The sequence below is a fragment of the Dromiciops gliroides genome, chromosome 4 (assembly GCF_019393635.1).
Source record: "Dromiciops gliroides isolate mDroGli1 chromosome 4, mDroGli1.pri, whole genome shotgun sequence".
Taxonomy (NCBI): Eukaryota; Metazoa; Chordata; class Mammalia; order Microbiotheria; family Microbiotheriidae; genus Dromiciops; species Dromiciops gliroides.
In genome coordinates, this window is record NC_057864.1 from 433,981,504 (window position 1) to 434,006,279 (window position 24,776).

The window sequence follows — 24,776 nt, forward strand, 5'->3', positions numbered from 1 at the left end:
AGGGACGTTTACCAAGAGTACATACATTGGGAACACACATCCAGGAAGTATGGGAAGAGATGCATGCCAGAAACTTGGAAGAACCTGTGGTCAGGACATACACATGGCTAGAGCAACTCTCACTGACACTGCAAGGCTGTCAGTGTCCTCTGGTGATAGCATTCTACTACTCTCTTCTGCCACTGTTCTCCACTGAACACCTCGTCTCTGCTTGACAAATCATTCTGCTGAGTAACCTAACTCTGTTGAGAATCTCTGATCATTAGGTCACTGCTCTCTGCTACCATCTATTAGATTTTAGCTATTTGGAGTTCCATACTGGCTCTATTCCTGTTTTCTACTATTACTACTACAGAAAGTCTGTCCCTGAAGAAGGCATGCAGATGTTTGGAAATTTTTTGTTTGTTTGTTTTTGGAACAGTGATTGGGGATTTTTTTGTTTGTTTATTTGTTTTTGGAACAGTGACTAGATCTGGCATTTCATTGGAAACACCCAATAAAAGAAACTGCCTCTTCTAGTGTAGGTAAGCACCTTTTCTGCAGTTTAGTGTTAGATATTTACCTGGAGAATTAAGAAGTAAAGTGACTTGCTCAGGGTCATATGTCAAAGGCATAATTTGAACCCAAGTTTTCCTGTCTTTGCAACTAGCTCTCTATCCACTAAACCATCTGCTTCTAGAGTTAGAAAAATGCCTTGTGATTCTTGTTTTGTCCCAAATGAGGGTACTGTGTCCTCAAAACCTATTTCTGTTGTTCTGCTCAAAAAAGAATATGAACACATACAAAGAAACTGAGGCAAGGAAGCCCATTTGTGCCTCACATTCTATTTGATCAATATCCAGATGAGGTACAGCAAAAACAAAAGCTAAGAAATTCAAGACCATCCATACTTCTGGCCAGTAGTAAATGTTGAACTGGCTTTTGCTTTAAAACAGTAAAAAAAAAAAGTTTATGCCCCACATGTTTAAGTTTAATCTGTATTAACATTTTCTCTATCACTTTTTAAAGTCTAGACAATAAGCAAAACACAAATTAAGCCCTGATTTGTAGCATTTGTATATTTCTAAAGTATGGATACTTGCACTGAAAATTTAACAATTGTCTCTCACAAGCTGGTTTGAGCTAGCAAGCACATGCCTACCATTAGTCCACATTCCTTCTTTTTTTTTAATTTTTTTTATTTAATTTTTATTTTTTTAGTGAGGCAATTGGGGTTAAGTGACTTGCCCAGGGTCACACAGCTAGTAAGTGTTAAGTGTCTGAGGGTGGATTTGAACTCAGATACTCCTGACTCCAAGGCCAATGCTCTATCCACTGCGCCACCTAGCTGCCCCGGTCCACATTCCTTCTTTTGCTATAAGTATCAACCATAATAATAATAAAAAAAAATAAAACAAACCAAAAAAGTCCTGGTTGTGAATGTGTGTGTATCTTGTATTCTAGTCAGTGCAAAACCTCATTGTATCTCTACACATACATTCTTCATAAGACATTGTATACTAGAATTAACTGTGTTTGTCTGTCACTTCCATGTTTTATCTCACCAGTGACTATAGCTCAGTGCTTTATCCAAAGGAATTACTTTTTAATATTTGGCCAATGGTAAATAAAAAAGTGAATGAATGAAAGAAACCCATCAGTCTTCCTAGTTCCATTTAAAAAAATTAAAATGTAAAATGTTCCATTTTAATATGAATTCCGTAATTATTATAATTTCATAATTCAATATAAATTAGGGGGAGAAGAAAATTTTAAAGCACAAATGTGAATCATGTGTGACCAGTGAGTTTTGATCCTACAAAGAAACGGAATGGTAAGCAATGGGGAAATCATCAAATGATTGTAATCTATCAAGAAGACAATATTCAAGTCTCTTTTGGAGATATATATATATATATATGTATATATATATATATATATATATAAAAGTAGTTTCCTTTTGAGAGATACATATTATTAGCTTTTTGCCATTTCATGTCCATTGAGTGGAGATAGACCTATCAATGTCAAATGGGTGTCATCTTGCCTTTGGGTGACTCCTTCTTAGATCTTTGCCCAAGAATGGGAAAGACTCAAGGTATTTTTGGAGATCCCAAAAGGTCCTAGACTGAAGCAAAGAAGACACAAAAGAGGAAGTGAATCTAGGCCAGACATAGACTTCTTTTGGAAACTACAATCTCATGACTTCTGGTGGACAAATATCTCTCCCACAGACCTGCTGGAGCCTAGACTCCTCATTACACTTTGAGGCCTGCAGGAAGAAAAGTCTCAGACAGAGGGGATTACCCCTTTGGTATATCCACAAAATTCCAGCTCAGCAACCAATTTTAAATATCCTCCTGGTCAAAAGGAAGCAATGAAAAGATATCTGGGCCTGCTTTTCATTGGGGGTGGGGATAGTGTTCTTATAAATGTAGTGTGGCATAGTACATGGAGGGTTGACCTTGGAATCAAGAAGACCTCCATGTAACTGACTAAAAAAGTAAATCAGAGATGAATTGGAAACCTACATGGGTGGGGAGAGTTTACACAATAAGAATTTTTTGGGGGGGGAGTGCGGGGCAATGAGGGTTAAGTGACTTGCCCAGGGTCACACAGCTAGTAAGTGTCAAGTGTCTGAGGCTGTATTTAAATTCAGGTCCTCCTGAATCCAGGGCTGGTGCTTTATTCACTGAGCCACCTAACTGCCCCCACGATAAGAATTTAATTCTTGAAGGTCTGTCAAATAATTTACAAATAGTATCTCATTTGAGTCTCCCAACATCTTTGAGAGGTAAATACTATTTTATCCTCATATTATAGATAAGGAAACTGAAGCAGAGAGGTTAAATGACTTGCCCAGCCTCACACAGCTGAGTGTCTGAGGCTGAATTTGACCTCAAGCCTTCCCAAGTCCAATTCTTGTGCTCTATCTAGTGTGACACGTGTCTGTTTATATGTTATAGAAGAGTTATATTTTAAGAAATAGGCTAAAGAAAATCACATACACCGGGACAACAATAGGGTAATCACCCTGATAAAATCAAAGGTCCAGAACAAAATAAAAAATAGCATCATCATCAACACCATCATATTCTACGTGCAAATATTTTCAGCTCAGAGACGCTTCTCATCTAATCTCCATGTACAGAGAAGGACACCAGCATACTGGTGAATTTGACGATTATAACCTTTGTGGATCGTTTCTAGCAACAATTCAACTTGCAGTATCCCACCCTACAAATGAGATCTCATGCTTCCTTTCATTTGGGAAATTTGGAGGAAGTTTCTTTAAAGTTTCATCTCTTTTCCAGGGCTTGTTAACAAAAATAGGCCACCTAAAAGGAGAAGGAAAAGGGGGAGTGCAGCACCAGAGTGGTCTACCAGGTGTGCTGTTGCTATTCCCAACCAGATATTATCTATTTCTTCCTCAGAAAAGGGAGAATTAGAAAAAAGCTATTTCCCCCAATTTTCCATACCACCCATGGGAATCTAATTCAATTTCCTCCAGAATTTAGTAATGAAAACTAAAGAGTACTGAATAAAGGAAAAGAAGGCTTTGCAAATTCCTCATTACCCTAGTGGAGAGAGGCTATTTTGCACAGGTTCAACTTTTTTCCTAGCCATAAAACTATCTATTTAGGCCAGTCTGCTTGAAAGAATCCTTAGAAAACAAAAACAAAAACAAAAAAAAAACCTATACCCATACTGTGGAAATAATATTAGTTTTAAAAGGAAAGTGATGTGCATTTTAGACATTTGAAAAGCTTGCGGGTCACATGATTGTTATTTTGTTGTTTTGTTTGGTTTTGGGTTTTTTGGCGGGGCAATGGGGGTTAAGTGACTTGCCCAGGGTCACACAGCTGGTAAGTGTCAAGTGTCTGAGGCCAGATTTGAACTCAGGTCCTTTTGAATCCAGAGCCTGTGCTTTATCCACTGTGCCACCTAGCCGCCCCCACATGATTGTTAAAAGACACAACCTAGTGGTTGGTTAGTTAGTCTTAGAGACTTGGTAATGAGTATGAGAGGTCATATTTATATTTTTCTTGCAGACTGATAAAACACTTTTTTGGGTAGAATTTACTAAAAAATAATATTTATAGGAATTTCACATGGAAATTTCACATTGTTCCTTTTTATAGTCACAGTACCTGGGTACAAACTCTAACACTTCCTCTTCACAACCTGTGTAACCATGAATATATCATTTAACCTCTCTGAATCTTATTCAGTTTTCTCATTATAAAGAGGTTATTTGATGAGGTCATGCCTGGTTCCAAATGTAAGATCCTAATTTCTCATAGAGAAGACAGAGAAAACATTTGTCCCCAATTCATTGGGTATCATTTCGTCCTGTGGAATTTGAAAGGGAGGGTTAGAATTAATCTCCCTTTCAGATTGGAATCCCAAACCTGTTTGTGAGAAATCAAGTATTTAATTCATTTTACTACTTGGATTTGAAGGACAAGAGTTATTTCAAGTGCCCCTGTACAGAAAGAAGGGGGAAAGAAATCTAGTAGCTAGCAAGTGACCCCAAGTCACTGATGGGTGTATAGAACTGGCCTTATCAATACTCTTCCTAATTACTTTGTCATAGACATTAGTCTACTAAAACATTTATAGTCATATTTATGGAACTTGAAGCAATGATGAATAATCTGTTTACTTTAAATGAATTAGAGTATAACATTTCATCACGCCCTTACTTTATCAAGGCAGCCAGTATCATCCACAGATTACCATCAGGATGAGCTCCATGTTGATTGGTCCTGTCTTGAGCAACAGTGATCTCCACCGCTGTGGTTATTCCATGACTGCATTTATTCCTCAGTCTCTATCCCCTCAGAAACAGAAATCATAAAAGAATACTATAATAGTTCCACCTGATAAGGCTCAGATTATCAACCATGTTAGAATCACAGAATCTGAATCCGAAGGGGCCTTCCAGGCCATCTGATCCAAGTGGCCAAGAAAATTGTTGAGGTGGGATAAGCAGTGGAGGAAGGGAGTCCCGCCCCACTCCCACTTTGAGCAGCTCTGATGATTAGGGGGTTGTGCCTTATGTCATGCCAGAAGTGATCCTTTTGTAACTTTCACTGATTGTTCCTGGTTCTACCATCTGGGTCCAAAGAAGCTTCATTTATCTTCCACACAATAGCCCTCCAAATATATAAACAAAGCAATCATGCCTCCTCCCATGACTTCCTGTTTTCTCTTCATGCTAATCATCTCCAGTTTCTTTAGCTAAGCATCATAAGGCATGGATTCAAATGCTTTGTACTCTACTCTGGACACTTCCCAGTGTGTGAGTGTATGTCTTCCTGAAACTGGGAAACCTAGAACGGAGAATGATATTCTTGATGTGATCTGGGCAGAACATGGTTCCCTAGGACTGTGACCTCCATATTTCTGGAAGCTCTGCCTCTGTGAATGCAGCCTCAGTTCCCATGAATTTTACTGACTGTGCTATCACACTGTTGACTCACAATGAACTTGCTGTCCCCATCTTGAATTTCTGCTCCCTTTTGCATTTCCTACTGTTCTCCCAGGAATCCTTGGAAATTGGGAAGAACTATTTTTAGTAACACCTGGAAGAATGAATAGTTCAGTGAGTTCTCTGATTAGTAGTACTCTGATGCCTCTCTCCGTGTGGAAGTTTTATGGTTTATGGTGAACTCTCAAGGAAATTTTTAGGATGTGTTTAAGGCTTATCAGGAAATCTGGCCAATAGACTTAGGGGGATCCAGGAAGCTGCAAGAGTCTTGATCCATTATTCTTCGGGATGAAGAAATTGCCTTATTCAAGAGACCATTGGATCTTTAATGTGAAGAGACGTTAAATGGAAACCTCAGTTTCCAAAGTAAATAGTCATATAAATGACATTGCTCTCCAATTTCCTGCCTTTGAAAGAGGAAGGGCTATGTCAATTATCCTTAAAGAGAGTCAAAATGGTAATTATGAAAGGAAGAAACCACTTAGGGCAGATTCTATTTTTGCAATATCCTTCTTCCAATTTGGAAGATCCTCAGATCCAAGAACATCAGCTCTTAAAGAGCTATCAGAGATCCTAAAAAATTAAGATCCCTCTTAACTCCAAGATCAGCCTTCTAATTCCTATGACATGCTGTATCCAATATAGAAAGCCACCCCTACTAAAATTAACACTATTTATACAATACTTAGGTTTTATGTATGGTCATTTCTTTCAGAGTAGGGAATACAACTATATTTAGAACAAATAATGATATACTTTTAGCCTAGAGAAAAGAGACAATCAGAAGACTGATAGCCCTAATGGCCTTTTCTAGTTCTAATACTTATAACCTTAAATTCAAATATATCTTGAAAAGGAAATTGACAAGACTCAAAATTGAGTCCTAGAAGGATCACTTGAAGGAACCGATGTCCTCTAGCCTGGCAAAGGGATGTCTTGGGTGAAAGGAACTGGACAGAGACTTTCAAATATTTGAAAGGTTCTTATGTACAAGAGGTATTAGGTTTCGTCGGATTCATTCCAATGGGCAAAACTAGAATCATTAGATGAAAGTTATAGAAGGTAGATTTTGCATGAGCATGGGAATTTCTTATCAATGTAAGATCCTTCAAGCAGAAATTGCACAGCCTGTCATCCACAATATTATATGGCACATCCATGCTTTCAAGTATGCATTGAACCAGATGACGTTTGAAATCCCTTCCAGTTCTAGGACTCTGTGGTATCCTTTAGCATTCAGAAGATTGAATGGTGAAGAAATTAGTCCCATTTTATAGACAGGGAAACCAAGGCATCCATTATCATGTAGCTGGGAAATATCAGAGCTAGAAGTCAAACATTTCCCTTCTGATTCCAAATTTAACACTCTTTGCACTATACCTCACAAGTATAAATAAATGAATGAATGAAAATCATGCATTAAGCATATGTACCAAACGCCATGTAAAGCACTTGAAATCAATATACAAAAGTGGTGAGATAGTTCCTGGACTCAAAGAGCTTATATTCTAATATAAGAAGACAGAAGTCATCTAGGAGAGTGATGAGTTAGTCAAATATAGGCTCTGAGACTTAACAGACTTGGATAAATCACTTGACATCTCAACTATATAAAGAAGGAGGTCGATTGATGATTTCCAGAACTCTTTCCAGATCTAAATCTATTATCTCATGATGCAATAAACTCATACAGGGAAGTAGAAGCCAATGATTGGTTTATTTGTTTGTTTTGGGAAGTCACAGGAAGAGTAAGTGGTAAAGCAGAGTTGATTGGTATATCCTTTCCAGAAGGAACGGAAGTGTGCATTCTATTATTGTTCCAGAACTAGAAAATATGCAGAGGAGTTAGGGAACAAGTATATGTACAGGAAATAGGACAGATGACAAGGTCCAATAGTCCTTGCCAAAGTGGCAAGCAGGGTAGGTAGGAAGGAGATGATTAAGATGAAATATGAAGCATGGTGATTCCTGACTAAATATGGTAAACCATGTAGCGAGGTTCATCAATGAGAAAGGAGGAGAGGAAGGAACAGGTGCCTACTATGTGTTAGGCATTGTGCTAAATATCTTTACAAATATTATCACATGTGATTCTCACAACAATCCTATGCTATTGATGCTATTATTACCCCCATTTTATAGCTGAAGAAACTGAGGTAAACAGAGGTTAAGTGACTTGGTCAAGTTCACTCAGCTAAGTATCTGCAGTCAGGACTTCCTGACTCCAGGCCCAACTTTGAGGCCTAGGGCAGAAGTTCCAGAGTGGGTTTTCTTTCCTGCTTTGTATGCCTGAGGAAATGATAGTCATGTTACTGAATAATGAACCTATCAAAGACAAGGGACCAGCTGAACAGATTTACCCTCCACCCACATAAGAGCAGGCTTTACCAAGTTAGAAAATTAGAACAATCTCTAGCATTGCAAAATCCATTTTCTCCCATTGGAGAGAGGGGAGAAAAAAAAACACCCCATGAATGCTTTCAATAAAAGATTTAAGCATGTGTTCAGAATAGGATGATGACAATCAACTGAGCTGTGGAAAATGGAAGGGGAACATTTCTAAATATAGAGCAATATTGGAGAACCTTGGTGTCCACTTTCACATGCTCAGCTCTGACACGGCAGTCATTACAGTGACTGAGAAAGCAACCGGGAAAGACGGGCTTTGTCAGCAGATACAGTTTCTGGAGAAATCACACCTTGGTTTAGTGCCCAAGTAACCCATGCCATCCCCAAAGTTTAATTAATTGGAGGGAGTTTTGCCAATACAGAAAGAACAGATCAAGCTGCCTACCCCACAGCCAACCTTCAAGAGTACAATCAAGACCTTTCTAGTTTTTTATACTCATGGACTATAAAGAAAGATGTGTGTGCCTTTCTTGGGCTCCCATAACACACCATGGACACTTTTGTCTGTAGACTTAAACTATTCTACTCTGAATAGACTTAACAACTCTTTTCCCTATCCGTATCCTTGGGCCCCATCTCATGTTTCTTCTCCTCCACAAAGCCATGAAAACTCACTCTTTCTGGCTTCCCAAACTACATTTTGCCTTAAGCAATGCAGTATATCAGAAAAAGCAATAGATCTGAGGTCTGAGGACTTGGATTCAATTCCTGGCCCTGCTTCTTCCTACCTTTGTGACCTTAGGCAAGTCACTTCCCATTGGTAAGACTTAGTCACTCTATAAAGTGAAGAAGCTAGCCCAAAGAGTTTTTAAGGTTCCTTGTAAATCTCTTAACCCATATACACATTTAGTCATGTTTTGTCTTGCCTTGGTTCGTCACTCAGCAAGCATTTATTAAACATCTAATTAATCATGTGACAGTCACTGTGCCAAGTGCTAGGGATACAAAAAATGTCAAAAGACTGTCCCTACCCTTATAGCTCCTTAAGGAGCTTATAATCTAATGGAGAGGCAAAAACCAAATATATATATATATATATATATATATATATATATATATATATATATATATATATATATATATATATATATATATACACACACACACACATACACAAACACACTGTAGAGAAGATAAATAGAAAATAATTAACAGAGGGAAGACACTAGAATTATGAGGGGTTAGGAAAGACTTCCTGTAGAGCCTGTGAGTTTAGTTGGGACTTGAAGAAAGTCAGGGAAGCCAGGAGGTGGGGATGATGAAGGAGATCCTTCCAGAAATGGGGAATAGCCAGAGAAAAAGTCCAGAGTTGAGAGACAGAGGGTCTTATTGAGGAGTCAGCAAGGACACCAGTGTCACTGAATCAAAGTTAGTGCCTAGAGAATGATGTATGAGAAGATTAAGGAAAGGTGAGGAAGAGGTTAGATTATGAAGGGTTTTGAACAGCAGAAAATGTTGCATTTGATCCTGAAGGTGATAGGGAGCCATTGCAGTTTTTTGAGTAGGGACAGGACATGTTTAGACCTGTGCTTTAGAAAAATCCCTTTGATAGCTGGAGGATGGATTGGGGAGGGGTGACAGGCTAGAAAAGCCATCAATAGGCTCTACTACTTTCATGTATGTCTAGTTTGCCTCCCCCAATCTGACTAAGATTCTTGAAGGCAGGGAACATATCCTAAGATACCCTTATATGCTTTATAACACCTAGCAAAGTGCCAGGCAAGTTTTAGCCTGGTCAATGGAATGAGTGCTCTATGGAGACAGGGGACCTAAGTTCAAATTTTACTTACTGCCCATGTGAAGCATCTTGAATATAAGAATTATTTCCACCTTTACATTTGTATCTCCAGGGCTTCACACAAATCCTGGAACATAGTAGACATAATAGATGCTTTTTTGATTGACTGTTTCATTTGGGTCGTCACAACCTTCCTGAGCCTCAGTTTCCTCATCTATAAAATATGGGAATTGGCCTGGATGGTAGAAGGTCCTATCTAGTTCTAAATATACAATCCCAATTGAATTAAATATTCATTGGGATGCAAATGGTACATAGAGAACCTGAAATCAATAAATGATTTGAGTGTTTCTCTTTTTTCTCCTGTAAACCTTTTTATGCCCCTATGCTATCCTTAGAAGCATCAAAACATTTCTTTTACATAATTGTCAAATTTCAGATGTCAGGCAGCTGGAAAATCCTTTTAGGATGGATTTGAATTGAATTAGGTTTCTGACATCTCACCCATCTTTTCAGAATCTGCGTACTTCATACTAGGTGGCTTTTGTACAAAAAATTCAAAGACAAGCTTCATTTTCCATAGGAGACCTTGGGGTATTCAGTCCCATTATCTTATGTGACATACTTATTGTGTGCCCAGAACTTGTACAGGATGGAAAAAGTATGTCACATCATCTATTTTCAAGGAACTTACAATCTGATTAGAGATCTCTGCTTGTGTATATCTCTGTCTCTCTTGGTCATCTGTCTCTGTCTCTGTCTGTCTCTCCTCCTCGTCCTCTTCCTTCTTCTGCTCATCCTCTTTCTTCTCCTTTCTTTCTCTCTCTCTCTCTCTCTCTCTCTCTCTCTCTCTCTCTCTCTCTCTCTCTCTCTCTCTCTCTCTCTCACACACACACACACACACACACACACACACACCCTAATTCAACAGCCTTGACAGATAATAAGTGGCCACAAAAGTGATTACAGATAGTAGAATCAATATAGCATAGAAATAAGAGTAGTTCATGCCCTTCCATGGGGCAGCTAAGTGGCTCAGCATGTCCACTGGAGTCAGGAAGACTCATCTTACTGAGTTCAAATCTGGCCTTGGGCACTTCCTGGCTGTGTGACTCTGGACAAGTCACTTAACCCTATTTACCTCAGTTTCCTCATCTATAAAATGGTCTAGAGAAAGAAATGGCAAACAACTGCAGCAGCTTTGCCAAGACAACCTCAAATGAGGCAGGAAAAGTTGGACATCCCTGAAACAAGTGAACAATAAAATGCCCTTTCTTAGAGGTCAGGCGCTTATAGTCACAGCTTTGTGCTAGAAAAGGTTTGCTTTGTAACCTTCAGCAAAGATTACTTAGGGGCAGGAGTATGCTGGTAAATGTTTATCAACAGCTCTCAAAAGTGTGCAGAGGACACACTTTTAGGGCTAATCTGCATTATTATTTTCTCCATCCATCACTTCCTCAAGTCTAGATAATCAAAAAACCAATAAATCAATCACTGGTTTGTAGTGTTTGTGATTTCTGTGGTATAAAAACTCACCCTGAAAATTTAACAAGAAGTTCTCAGGAACGAGTGTGAGCAGGCACCAGCACACACCTGATTGGAAGGCATAGTTAGAGTTAGGAGGGAACATAGAGTTCATCTCGGTCAACCCCTTCATTTTACATTTCACCCTGCATTGTCCTCCCTCTCTCTTTCTTGGGGCTTCATCTCCTCATCTCTGGTGAAAAGGAAGAAGACTAGGTCAATTACTGAGAAGGCAGCAGCATGGTGAAGTGAAGAGTGTGGAAGATTTGCAGTCAGGAGACCTGGGTTAGGAACCTGGCTCTACCACGTATACCCATGTGGCCTTAGCCACATTCATTAATCTACTTGGCTAAAGTTTCCTTGTCTTTACAATGAAGAATTTGGACTATGGGATCTATAAGAGCCTTTTCCAACTCCTCTGTGTTCATAGGATCAAAGTACTGTAATAATTTCTAAAAGAAAATAATGGTAATTTCTGCAGTAGGATTATCTTTCTTTTCTTAAGGTTATAAACCAGGACTGATCCTGGGTTCTAATTCTGACTCTTCAACTGTGTGACCTTATATAAAATGTTTGACCAGCCCGGTCTTCATTTTCCTCATTAGTAGAATGAAGGGCCTAGGGTAAATGAGTTCTTGTCATACTTCTGACTAAATCTATGACCTTAAAAGATTTTAAGTCCCTTACAACTCACAAGTTCTAAGTAGCTGGGGACTTCACAAGTGGGAAATCTGTGTGCCTGGAAAGGGCAGGTAAAGTCTCTGAAGCCAGTTGAAATTGAGCTGTGGCTTGATGGTTAGTTGAATTTTTGCTTGGTGAGAGCCAAAGGTAGCAGAGTAGGAAGAATGAGTGCTCATTCACTTGTGTCAGTTATATTATGGAATGTACTTGTAACCAACTCCACTAAGCATTTACCAGAGTAGAAATAACATTAGAAGTTACAAGACGAGGAATTCTATTTACATTAGTATTCTATCCCTTGTCTCCAAATATGTCACAAGTAAATCCTTTGGGGTTAAACTGCTTTCTCCTCATTGGGGAATTCAGCCTCAGACAGGATGCTAAATCATTATAATCCGTGATTCTACCCCTAGGATTTCAGTCATAGACAGAACTTTAGGGAAATTAAGGGAGCCAATGCTGGCTAGAGAGAAATCTTCCTACATGCAACATAGAGATCCGACTTATGAACATTGTCTATTTCCTCACCCATCTCTGTCTCTCTCTGACAATGCCTCTTTCTGTCTCTCTGTGTCTTTGTCTCTCTGTTTCTCTTCCTCTTTCTCCTCTCTTTTCTTCCCCACTGCTCCCCTCTTCTTACCTCTCCTCTCCTCTCCTCCTTCTCTTCCTCACCCTCCTTTCTGTTTATGTCTTTGCCTGTTTCTGTCTATCTCTTTGTCTCTGCCTCTGTCTGTCTTTGTCTCTGTCTGGCTATCTCACCGGCCATCTCTCTCTGCTAGGTGCAAGTTTAAACTTCACAGGGAGAGAGAACTCTCTCCTTCAGGCGTATTTAAAAAATAACTCTTAGAAATGTTATTTTTTTTGAGTTGATTACATTTCCAAACAGAGTGTGTATTATTTAAATGTCACCCATGCAGCCTGTTAGATTTCATCACCAAACAGTAGACAGGATACATGGAATGTGTGGTGACTTCCAGCAGACCCTTAAGAAAGCTGCAGCTTCGATTTTACCCAAGGGAGCAATGAGTGGGTAGACACCACTGAAGGTCCTCTTCCTTTCAGTTCACAAGTCAGCTTGGCAGCTGTGAATCTGGCCTCAGTATTATTCTTAGCCTGTGTATGTGCTCCATGCTGGTAGTTATTGGTCAGTGTTCTGAGCAGGTGGCAGGGCCTCAGGAGGGGACTGATTAAAGAAATCCACTCCAGTACTTGATAGCCTCATTTGTCATATTACTAAGAGTTGTTGCTGTTTCCTAATCCGTAGCATCTACTGGGGGGGGGGCATAGATTTGTCTATATGAAACTTGGATTTCTGCTCTGACAGTGACCTAGATTCCTATGAGAAAGAGAAAAAAATGAATTAAAAAAACCAGTGATCATTTTTGTTTCTGGCCCTGAGTCCTGGGTATTTTTACTCCCTTGAGAGCACCTGTATTCACAAATGCAAAGATGCAGCTGCATCCTCCTTTCCCTGTGTACACAGCTACACACACACTCATTATTCTGACCCCCAGTCTCTATAATTCTGTAAAATGTGGTTTTCTTCTTTCCAAACAGTTGGCCAACCACTCAGTGAGGTGCAATTTATGGCCTGCTGCCTCAACAAATAGCAAGTTGGCCTTTGCAATTTTTAGAGTCAAAGATGTTAGATATAGTAACATTTCTGTGGGAATTGCATATTCCATTGTTACTGCTCATATATCACCAGCTTGCTCACGGGGATAAAAGGCAGGACCTTTGCTAAAGACTCCCAAACGTATGCACTGCTTATGTCTTGATTTTCCAGGGTTCTAAGCATTTTCTTTCAGAGTAAGTCCCTGAATTTCTGAACTTCTCTCAATAGCGCTCCCCCCTCCCTTGTCAGGCTAGAAGTCAGATTCCAAGCTCATTGTATGAGTTTGAGACCTCACAGAGAATTGAAACATTTCTTTAAAGAGAATTCCAGGCCCAAGTTTTCTTCCCAGAGCCTGGAATGATAACATTGAGTTTATTGACTATTTGATGTTATTTTTTTTAATTCTGTAATAATGCTTGGATATCCAATTTAACTTATATTTGATTAAAAAATAAACCAACAGACTAATCCTGGACAACCTGACTGCTAGTTTTGCTGGATCTAAATGGCATCATTGCTTTTCTTGTGCCTAAATAGGGCATGAGCAGCTATAGAAACTTTTTAAAGTCAGATGCAGTGGAAAGGATGGTGGATTTGGAATAAGAAAAGCAGGTTCAAATCCTGATGCTGCCATTTACTTTATCTTTGACTTGGGCAGATCCTTTATGCTCTCTAAACCTCAGGTTCCTTATTGTAAAATGAAGAAATTGAACTAGATCATTTCCAAGGTCCCTTTTGGCTTTAAATCTATAAGCCTATGACCCAAAGGTGTTAATAATTGTAGACACCAACTTGGAAGTGTTGCCTATCTGAGAGAGTGTTTTCTCCCTCACGCCCACCCCCACAATGTAGAGGAAATGTCTATTACTAAAAGTGGTAGTTGAGTGGAGCCATATCGGCTGCTAAACTGACACCTTGACTTGAAATGACACCCTTGTCTCTTCTTTGCTAGGTGCAAGTGTAACCTTCACGCCACTGTGTGTGTCTTTGACAACAATAAATTGTCTTGTGAGTGTGAACACAACACTACAGGCCCCGACTGTGGGAAATGCAAGAAGAATTATCAGGGCAGACCTTGGAGCCCCGGCTCGTACCTCCCCATCCCCAAAGGCACGGCAAACACCTGTGAGTAGATTTGCTCAGTAATGACATTGTTAGTGTGGAATAACCTAAGATATGGTGCTTCTTATTTCCTTCTCACTGTGCAGATCCAACCCTTCGCTTGGAAAAGGCACATGAACACTGGGCTTCAGTTTTAGCCCCTTGCAAAACCTCATCAGTCATTGCTCTGTTCTGGGCTTTCTGACATGCTCAACCTGTCCCCACCAAACTCCCTTCAAAAGGACTAAAATCACAAGAGCATTAAAAAAATATACTAAATAAATAATGTTTTCTTGAAACCTCAGTTTAGGAATAATATAAATGCATTTGTTCCTACCTAAGGTCCTGCTTCAATCTAATCCATCTCTCCCTGCCCCCCAAATCCTCAAGGCAGGGGTTAACCTTTTGCATGTCATGGACCCTTCTGCCTGTCTAGTGAAACTAATGAACTCTTTTTAAAGAATAATGGTTTTTGAAGCAGCTGAGTGGTGCAGTGGATAAAGCACCGGCCCTGGATTCAGGAAGAACTGAGTTCAAATCTGACATCAGACACTTGACACTTACTAGCTGTGTGATCCTGGGCAAGTCACTTAACCCTCATTGCCCTGCCAAAAAAAATTAATAATTGTATTAAATACATATAATAGAAGACAGAGGATTTCCAAGGAAACCAATTACATTGAAATACAGTCATCCAAAAAAAAATTAAATCAAGTTCATCAGTCTGAGGTTATAAGCTCCTGTCTCTGGGTTCTTTGCTGGCTCACAAATTTCACTTCCTGTGTTAGGAACATTAGAGACAGATTTACTCCATGCATTTCTGTCCCTCATTGAACTGAGCTACAGCCTAAGGTAGTCTAATGGTAAGACTCTTCTTCATACCCTGCTTGTGGCTTAGTAGAAAAAAATGCCAGTCTCTTGAAATCAAGACCTAAATTCAGGTCTTTCTTTTGCCCCCCACGAGTTGTTTGACCACAGGCAAATAGTTTAATCACACCCTCAGGGAATCCTGAAAGACAAGTTGCTATATCAGTAAAAGATGTCTTCATTCTGGGAATTCCCTACATAGATAAAATTACAGGACAAGATTCTTCTCCCCAAAAAGAGCCAGGACAACAACCCCACACACACAACCTGTTAGTTGTGTGTATTAAAGACCACATTTGAATAAAGACCATGACTGGAGCATTCTAGAAAGGATAGCCTCTCCTGCCCTTGTCTTTACAGGAGTCCCACCAAAACTCCTATTACAACTAATTGCTGGGCAAGTAATTCAATCCCCTGCACATTAATGGGAAGATGGGTGTTCGTAAGCTCTAGGAAGCAAGGGAGTATCATCCAGAATAAATGGCCCAGCTGTCTGGATGGGCCGATTAGCTCCAAAAGCCAGAGGTTCACCCTATTCAAATGGGAAGAAAAAGTGAGCTTGAGAAGGTGCCCCATTTGATGGGGGTAAAAAAAGCTATTTAGCAACTGTGAGGTGGCAGATGCTGCTGTTAAATGAGAATTTGAGAACCAATAACTGGGCTTGGGATGTTACTATCAACTTCAAAGCAGCAGGTGTGAGAAATCAACACTTGAAAAGAAATTAATTCTATAAACAAATTAATATTCCAGAAATTGGAAACTTATGGAGTTAAATGTAAGAGTAATAGACCAAGTAATAAACTGCAAAATGTAGAGACATGAAGTTATGATGCAATCCCTACAAGGCAAGAAAAGATGAATCTTCAAAAGGTAAAACAAACAAAAATAAAATTCTCCACTCTGTAAGGGTATTTTGCTTCTTTTTGTGAATAAAAAAAACCTGACAGCCCAGCTCATGGAATCATTTTAGTGAAAGCTCTTTTGAGCAAACATGTTGATTTTTCAGGGTGGGGGTGGGGTGGATCTATGTATTTGTTTATATATTCATTCATTCATTTACTTATTTATCTATCTATTCATTCATTCATTTAATTTTTTATTTTTTTGATTGTTTATTAATAGAGGCTCTTGCTTAACCTCTTCAATGGATGGGGATCACAGACATATATAGCTATAAGAGTCATCAGGTGGTCATTTAGTAAAACCCCCAGTTATTCCATGCCTAACCTATTTATGTGACAGAAGTTTTTCAGTCCAGTAATTAAAACTCTCTGGGGAGTATTGAATAGCCTTTCCCTTCAGGGCACACTGATGCTCTGATTTCTCAATTGTGTTAACAGAATGGAAGAGGGTATGTCTTCTGAACACAAGGTAATGGTCAAGTCCACTGACATGTATCTTTTTGGGGTTGTTGTCTTGTCCATTATAGCCCCAGAACCTTTTTTACTTCAAAACCTGTATCTCAGTTTCTTTTTTCAACTCTATAAATGTTCCCTGATAATTGAGCTACTATTTTTTTCTCTTTTAGACAAATTCTTTCATGGGAATTTAATCATATTTCCTCTTGATCTGCGAATCATTAAGAGGAGAGATCAATTGGTCAGTGACCTAAAGCTAATCTTTCAAATTCTAGAAGATTATTATCAGGTTACTTAGGTTTAAAGTTATTTAGCTTTAAAGAACACAACTCCTATACATTCAACCTTATTTGCTGCTACTCTATATGTTCTATCATTTTCATGAACCTTTTAAAAATGTGACAAAGTATACAATAAGGGCCTATACAACACCTCATTTTTCAGTAGGGTAGAGATATCCTACCAAATATTACAACTGAAAAAAATAAACTCCAATATAAAGAAGAAAACTCATATCTAGTGTCCCGGTGGACATTTATCCTCTACCAGGCAGTAAAGGATAGTAGAGTGCTACAGTTGGAATTGGGAAGACCAGGAAGAATACAATTTCCACCCTGTGTAATCCTAGGGGAATTTAAATTTTCTGAGTCTTAATCTCCTCTGCTGCAAATTAGACACCTATGTTTATTATAAAGACTAAATGAAATAAAAGATTTAAAGAACCTTTCAAACCTTAAAGTTCTTTAGAAATACCAGGTCTTGTTATCCAACCTCAAACTACGTCCAGAGATGGAAATCCCCATATTTCTGAGGCCCCTATTCCAGTACTCAGTTGTACTAACAATTACGATTCCTAAGCCTTAGCTGAAATATCTTTGCCTACACCTTGCCCTGCTATGTCCTAGTTTGATGTAAAACAAAACAGAAGAGAAGCCTATTCCATCTTCTACTTTGGAACCCTTCAAGTATTTGAAAAGAGTAGCATGATGTGATTGAAGGGTTAACAGTCTGTTACATTTGGAGCTCCACCCAACAGAAGGATCATTGCACTCTCTTCTAGTCTTACCTCTGTTACTAATTCTCTGTGGGACTTTGGAAGAGTTATATAAACCCTCTAGTCCTTAGTGTCTATAAAATGAATGAAATGGATTATTAACATTAATGTCCCTTCTAGTTCTAAAATACTTCAGTCATACAACCTGTCAACCTCTTCTCTTTTCTATGATAAACAGCATCAGTTTGCTCAGCCTTCTCATTTTCTTGTTCACTTCTCTCAAAAAGGCCTCTAGGTTTGCCAATGTCCTATTTATAACATGGCACCCCAAATACAATGTCATCTCTATCTCTTAGCCTATCATATTACCTCTTAATATAAGAACATCAAAATATCCTATTGGGTTGTAAGATTTTAAAAAAAGACTAACAGTATGAATTAACTTAAAAGACTTGCTTTTTCAGCTCTGTAACCAAATAACTATGTGATCTGCCATCAAATAGATAGTACCTGACTATGGCTGTATTAAGAGAGGTACGGCTTTCAAAAATAGAGAGCTGAGAGCCTCACTCTACTGTGTTTTCCCAAGAACTCATCTGGAATATCATATCCAATTCTGGGCACCACAGTTTAATGACATTTTTATGCTGGATAGCATCTGGAAGAAAGCAACAAAGATGGCAAAGGGCCTTGAATTCTTCATGTGAGCAACATTTGAAGATGTAAAGTCATTTAACTCGAGGAGAGGAGAGAAGACTTGAGGAGGTGGTGAATATTGTATCTGTGGATACAATGTAGATGAGATATTAGATATGTTTTACTCTACCTCAGATGGAAGTTGTGGGAAAAAAAAAGCAAGATTTGGGCTTGATGTCAGGAAAACCTTCCTAATAGGTCTGTCTAAAGAGGAAATGGGTTGCCTCAAGAGGTGGCGGGTTCCCCACCCTGTAGGCCTTCCAGCAGAGGCTGGATGATCACTTGTCAGGGAGGATGGAGTACGGATCCCTTTTATGTATATTCCTTTTATTTAAATGGCCTCTTACTACCTTCATATTTTGTGATTCTGTCCACTGGACTGGTTACTTAATTTCTCTTGGTCAAAATATGAGGATCAGACTAAGGGGCCTCTAAGGTGTCTTTAAACCCTGAAACTATGGCTTTAAGATTCATTCCGATTATCTTACATGTTATATTCTTGGGCATATATCTAAGAAACTGAGGCCCACTTCCTAGTCCTAAAGCTGCAATATAGATTTCATGCAGTACAAGAGTTTAAAGGGGGTATAGGAACAATCTCTTATATTTATATAGTACTTTACACTATTCAAAACCTTTTCTTACGTATTATCCCATTTGATACTTTTAACTACTCTGTTAGGGAGGCAGGACAAGCAATTAGGCCCTCACTGGTACATGACAATTCTTTTCTTTACCTCTGAATGACTCCGTATCACATTTTCCACAGCAGCTATTCAGACATTCTCCTTTCTCCTCAAGCCCCAAATTATGCCTTGGCTCTCCTTTCTCTGAGCTGATGATGCCTTTGCCTACTATCCTGGGAAAATTGAGACTATGCATTGTGAAACTCCCTCTTTTCCCATTTTCCATACATCACAATCTCTGAATGTCTTCAACAGTCTTCTCTTTTGCTACAGTATAAGAGGTAGCTTCCTTCTTTTGTCCTGTTAACCTTTGCGTTTGTGCTCTTTATCTCCATTTGAAATTTTCTTCATTTATCATTCCCTCTCTTTTTTCTCATGTATTTCTTCTCCTCCATCTGCCCAATCTATTCCTGCTCCCTAAATATGTGAGAGTGTTTCTCATTTTCTTCCCCCAAACCACTATCTAGCCCTCAGGGTATATCTCTTCTCCCCTCCTCCACTAGACTCTTAAGAAGAGAAGCCTGCATTCCCTAACTCTACTTTATCACCTCCTATTTACTCTTCAACTCATGGCAGTCTGTAATCTGACACCACTTCTTTTTACTCCCTGAGTCAATGACTTTATTCTATTCCTCCTCCAGTGCATATTGTGTATATAACCCCTCCTTTATTTATTCCTTTCTCTCTCTTCCCTTGGCTTCTCTGACTGTTCTCTTCTGATTCTTCTTCTACCTATTGTGCCTCTGGGAGAAGTCACCCTCCTGGCCATTGAAGCAAATCATTCTCATCTATACATCCCGCTAACACCTAAGATGCCAAGGACATCACCAGTCGTCTTGACTTTTGTCCAGCCACTTGACTTTGATGACTCTGAAAATGTGAGACTGGCAACTTTGTGCAGCTCAGCCCCACTTAATTCCAATTCACCCATGAGTCAAGACATCACCAGTGATGTCATTGGTTCCCTTAGAAAACAAAGGCCAGGGGCAGCTAGGTGGTGCAGTAGATAAAGCACTGGTCCTGGATTCAGGAGGGCCTGAGTTCAAATCCAGCCTCAGACGCTTGACACTTACTAGCTGTGTGACCCTAGGCAAGTCACTTAACCCTCATTGCCTCACCAAAAACAAAAAAACAAAAAAACCCATCCTGTAATGACTACAGTGCTGGACTTGAAGACAGAAAGACCTGGGTTTCAATCCCATTTCTTATTCTCACTGGATGCATCACTTTGGGCAAGTCTCTTAGCTTCTCTTGCCTTCAATTCCTTACCTATAAAGTACAGGGGTTGGATTAAAGGCCTCCAAGGTTTTTTTTTCTGTCCCTAAATATATGATCCTATCAATCAAGCAAAGTGTTCTTCACAATGTTTATTGTTATCCAAACCAGATGATTGAAAATCTGATGACCTATTAATTTTCTCCATTGTTCAATTTCCCCACTGTACACAATGAGACGAATTTTAATTGCTCTTACATTTTCTTTCTTAAATGCATAAAATTATTATTATTATTCAGCATTGTTATTGTTGTTATTAATTTTGTCTCCAGGTACTTCACAATATGTATCTATCACAATATCCACAATATATATCTATTCTGGAAAATGAAAACATGAATCTCTTCTACTCATGTTTTTGGGTTGTCACCTTTGACTTTGTAATCTTTAGGAATACAGTTCCCCCACAATTTAACTTACTGATATTCCAGGCTCATAAATGATCCCTGTCATTGACCCTTCAGTGATTTATTTCTCAGGAGTATTTTATTTTCACCAAGGAAAAACTATGACATGGACCAAAGAATGATCAGTGAAAGAACTTTAAAAATATTTCCTTTACATTGCACATCTACTGGATTTTATGATAATAATACTAACAACAACAAGAAGCAATAATAACTCACAGTTCTATAGTGCTGTAACAGTTGCAAAATATATTTTCCTCATTACAATCCTAGAAGTATGGTAGCAAAAGCACTGTTATCCCTGTTTTACAGATAAAGAAACTGAGGGTGAGGGAATAGATTTGGCCATAGTCACACAGTGAGTAAGTAGAAGGTGAACAATGACCTCCTGATTCCAAGTCCTGTGAACTTCCTACTAGACCACACTCCTTCTTGATAAATGCTTTCTGCGGGCAGCTAGATGGCACAATGGTAAAGCACCGGCCCTGGATTCAGGAGTACCTGGGTTCAAATCCGACCTCAGATACTTGACATTTACTAGCTGTGTGACCCTAGGCAAGTCACTTAACCCTCATTGCCCTGCAAAAAAACAAAAACAAAAAAACAAACAAAAAAAAAGATAAATGCTTTCTGGGGCAGCTAAGTGCTGCAGTGGATAAAGCACTGTCCCTGGATCCCTGGATCCAAGATGACCTGAATTCAAAATCAGCCTCAGAGGCTTGACACTTACTTAGGTGTGTGACCCTGGGCAAGTCACTTAACCCTCATTGTCCTGCAAAGGAAAAAAAGAAAGAAAGATAAATGCTGTCTGTGTGCTCACTAACTGAAGGACTGTTTAAAAATCTTGGTTCCCTGAGGCCACCATCTAACTACCAGAACTACCAGGACAGTCATAGAGACCTCTTCAGTATGCTTCAGCGTATCTAATTATCACAAGAGGGATCATTTTGTTTCCCAAACTAAAGCATGGAAAGATTTTATCTCTCTTGCTCTCCTCCAGATGGAAAGCTGCTAAAACATTCTCTGATTCACAGAAGGAATTGTGATAGGTAACAGAATGATGCTCCTTCTTTAAGATTAGTGTTTATTTGGAGGCTACAATCATATTGACTTCATTAAAACTGAATATGTCCATTGCTGCCTTTTTTTCTTTTACTGGTACAGTTTATTTATGGTAGGATACCATAGCATGACTGGTGATAAGCCATTAGGCCATTTTCAATGCCTTAGCTGTAACCCAATTTTTCTTTTTTTTTTTTTTGAAAAAAAAAACTGTAACTCCATATTTCTATCAACTCTGTAATCTTTTTTCACCTTTTAGTACAAAGCAGTTGAAAAGGTCAACTAAGTGGTGCAGTGGATAGAGCACCCAGGCCCAAGTGGCTAGAGTCAAGAAGACCTGAGTTCATATACAACCTCAGACCTGTCCTAGCTGTGTGACCCTGGAGAAGTCACTTAATCCTATTTGCCTCAGTTTCCTCATCTCTAAAATGAGCTGGAGAAGGAAATTGCAAACCACTCCAGTATCTCTACCAAGAAAACCTCAAACAAGGTCACAAAGAGTCTAATACAACTGAACAACAACAATAACAAAAGTCGAAGGTGCATGTGAGCTGATCAAAGTGTACAAGTATCTCCAACTGATGTGACATTTCTGTCTTAGAAGATAGGTCTGCCCTAGAGGACTGCAATTTAATATATATCCTTTAGTTCAAAGCCAGGTCTTAGTTAATCTAGATGAATCATATCAGCATCAGGCAGGAAAGACCTAGAGTAGCAAATGGCATACCATGTTGAATTGCAAAGAGTAGACTTGGGCAGGACACTTCAGTCGGTCAATTGATAAATATTTATTAGATGCCTCCTGTGTGCCCAGTATTGTGCTAAGGGCTGGAGACACACAAAAAAAGTCAAGACAGTCCCAGCCCTCAAGGGACTTACAATCTAATGGTGTCCCTGAGCCAAAGTCGGCTCATCTGTTTGAAGACAAAACTGAACTCGAGGAGCTTAACCAACATTTCCAGCTCTAACATTCTTGTATCATCCCATTTGGGGAGCACTGTACTGAATTATCTTAGCCACTCTCAGAGGGATAGCTGAACCTCTGAAAGCCATGGGCCCAGTAAAGAAAGCAAGTATTCCAGTCTATCTTAGATTGGGAATTAAGTATTGCCACCAGCTGTGGTGGTCATCTGCCTCATCAGGCTCTTTCAATTATACAGTATGATTAAAATTCTCTGTGGTTACTGCCCCTACCCCAACATTAAGCCATACAATTGATTTGAATACCCTCTTATCTATATTCTTATTGATTAGAAAGACAACTGTTGTAAAGGGGGTAGACTTGGATTCATCTGTTACCTGTTGACAGACCCTGAAAAAGTCTAGTATTTGTAAAGGGAACCAGGGTAGTGTAACTAGCACATGATTTATTGGCATTCTGGGGATGTTTGGCCTTGTTAAATATTTGAAAGCTGTTTCCTGCCTAAAGGATCCTTTTTTACAGTCTACCATTCATTGGGTCTATTGAGTTCTTACCAGATACGCCATATATTTTCATATAACCAAAATAAGGATTTAAAGAAGTAACTTGGGGGGGACGCTACAAAGATTTGTACTAAAATGAACAATTTAAACCCTAAGTCTTCTGGGTGATTCTCATTTTAGAGGAGTAGAATCTGAAGTGACTCCCACAGAGCATCATGCAGAAATATATTGAGGTATCATGGAAATAACACTGAGCCAAGCATAGATGTGGGTTTATTCCTACTAGTAGCTTTGCATAGATCATGGGCTGAGTATGTCAAGGTATCTCGGCCCACCTTATCCACATGATATTTATGCCTGTGGTTCTGATCCAGCCACCAATTATATGATCCTAAATATGATCCTGGGCCTCAGTTTTCCCTCCTATAAATTGAAGTTGTTGGACTAGATGTTCTCTAAGGTCTTTTCTGGTGCCAAAATTCTGTAATTAAAGCCTTGGGCATAAGACACCTTCTAGAACCCAATTATTAGTAATAACAGAATACACCTTACCTTTATCTTTCATAGGTAAGGTCTGTAAGGTTGGAACGATCAACATTTATTACATGTACTGGTAACCCTTTTGGAATGAAAACCCTGTGCATCTTTGTAAAGGATTCCACTGCAGTGCTTGCTATAGCAAAGGCTCTCTTAGTTTTGCACTGTAATGGATCTGACAAAGTACCTTGAGAACTTTGTCTTCCATTATGCATAGTCCTCTAACTCAGTTGAAGTTGGGAGATACATGAAAAGTTTATTTCTGCCACCGTAACACCATTTCCCTTTGAAGGATTGCAAAAGGCTTGCTGTTCTTTGCAGCAGAGTAGGATTTTCAATCATCGGGAAATTTGGAGCTTTGGCCATTGATGTTGGAGTTATGATGCTGCAATCATACCTCACCAGGGGATTTGCACAGGGGAAAAAAAGACCCAATACGAGGTCACGCTGTCATGCTGCTGCAGAGATATTCTACCAGGGCATCAGCTGGAGACTTTAACAGCCTGGCATAGAAATCTATACAAGTCTAAATTTAGTTTATATACTGGAGTTCAGATCTGCAACCTGGAGATTTTAGATGATAGGGAAGGGATCTTTTTTCCAACCCAAACTTAGCTTCAGTTAAGTAATGGTCAAGCAATTAACCTGATGCTTAATTGGGACATAAGAAATGGTGCACATGCCAAGTATCTGAAATTAAACATCCATTCCCCAAAGCTTGTATGCACTGACATTGAGCTTTGAAGGGACATTAAAAACAATCAGAAATATGTTCCTTAGTTTTAAAAGAAAAAAAAATCGCGACTCTAGGTAAGGCATAAAGTTTGACTGCAAAATAATTATTTAATTCAATATGTTCATTTTAGAATTATTTGATTATCAATTTTTAAAAATTCCACTGCCTTCTATCTTATCCAAGTTTTCCAAA

The 24,776-nt window shown here is 39.0% G+C and overlaps 1 protein-coding gene across 11 annotated transcripts in view; it reads left to right on the forward strand.

The window, feature by feature from the left end:
- Positions 1-24,776, forward strand: part of NTNG1 (netrin G1) — a 453,958-nt gene that overhangs the window by 325,450 nt on the left and 103,732 nt on the right. For all 11 annotated transcript variants that reach the window (XM_043963739.1, XM_043963743.1, XM_043963740.1 and 8 more), the window contains exon 4: positions 14,393-14,565. In XM_043963739.1, the coding sequence (XP_043819674.1) occupies positions 14,393-14,565 (173 nt within the window). The remainder of the gene's footprint in view (positions 1-14,392; positions 14,566-24,776) is intronic.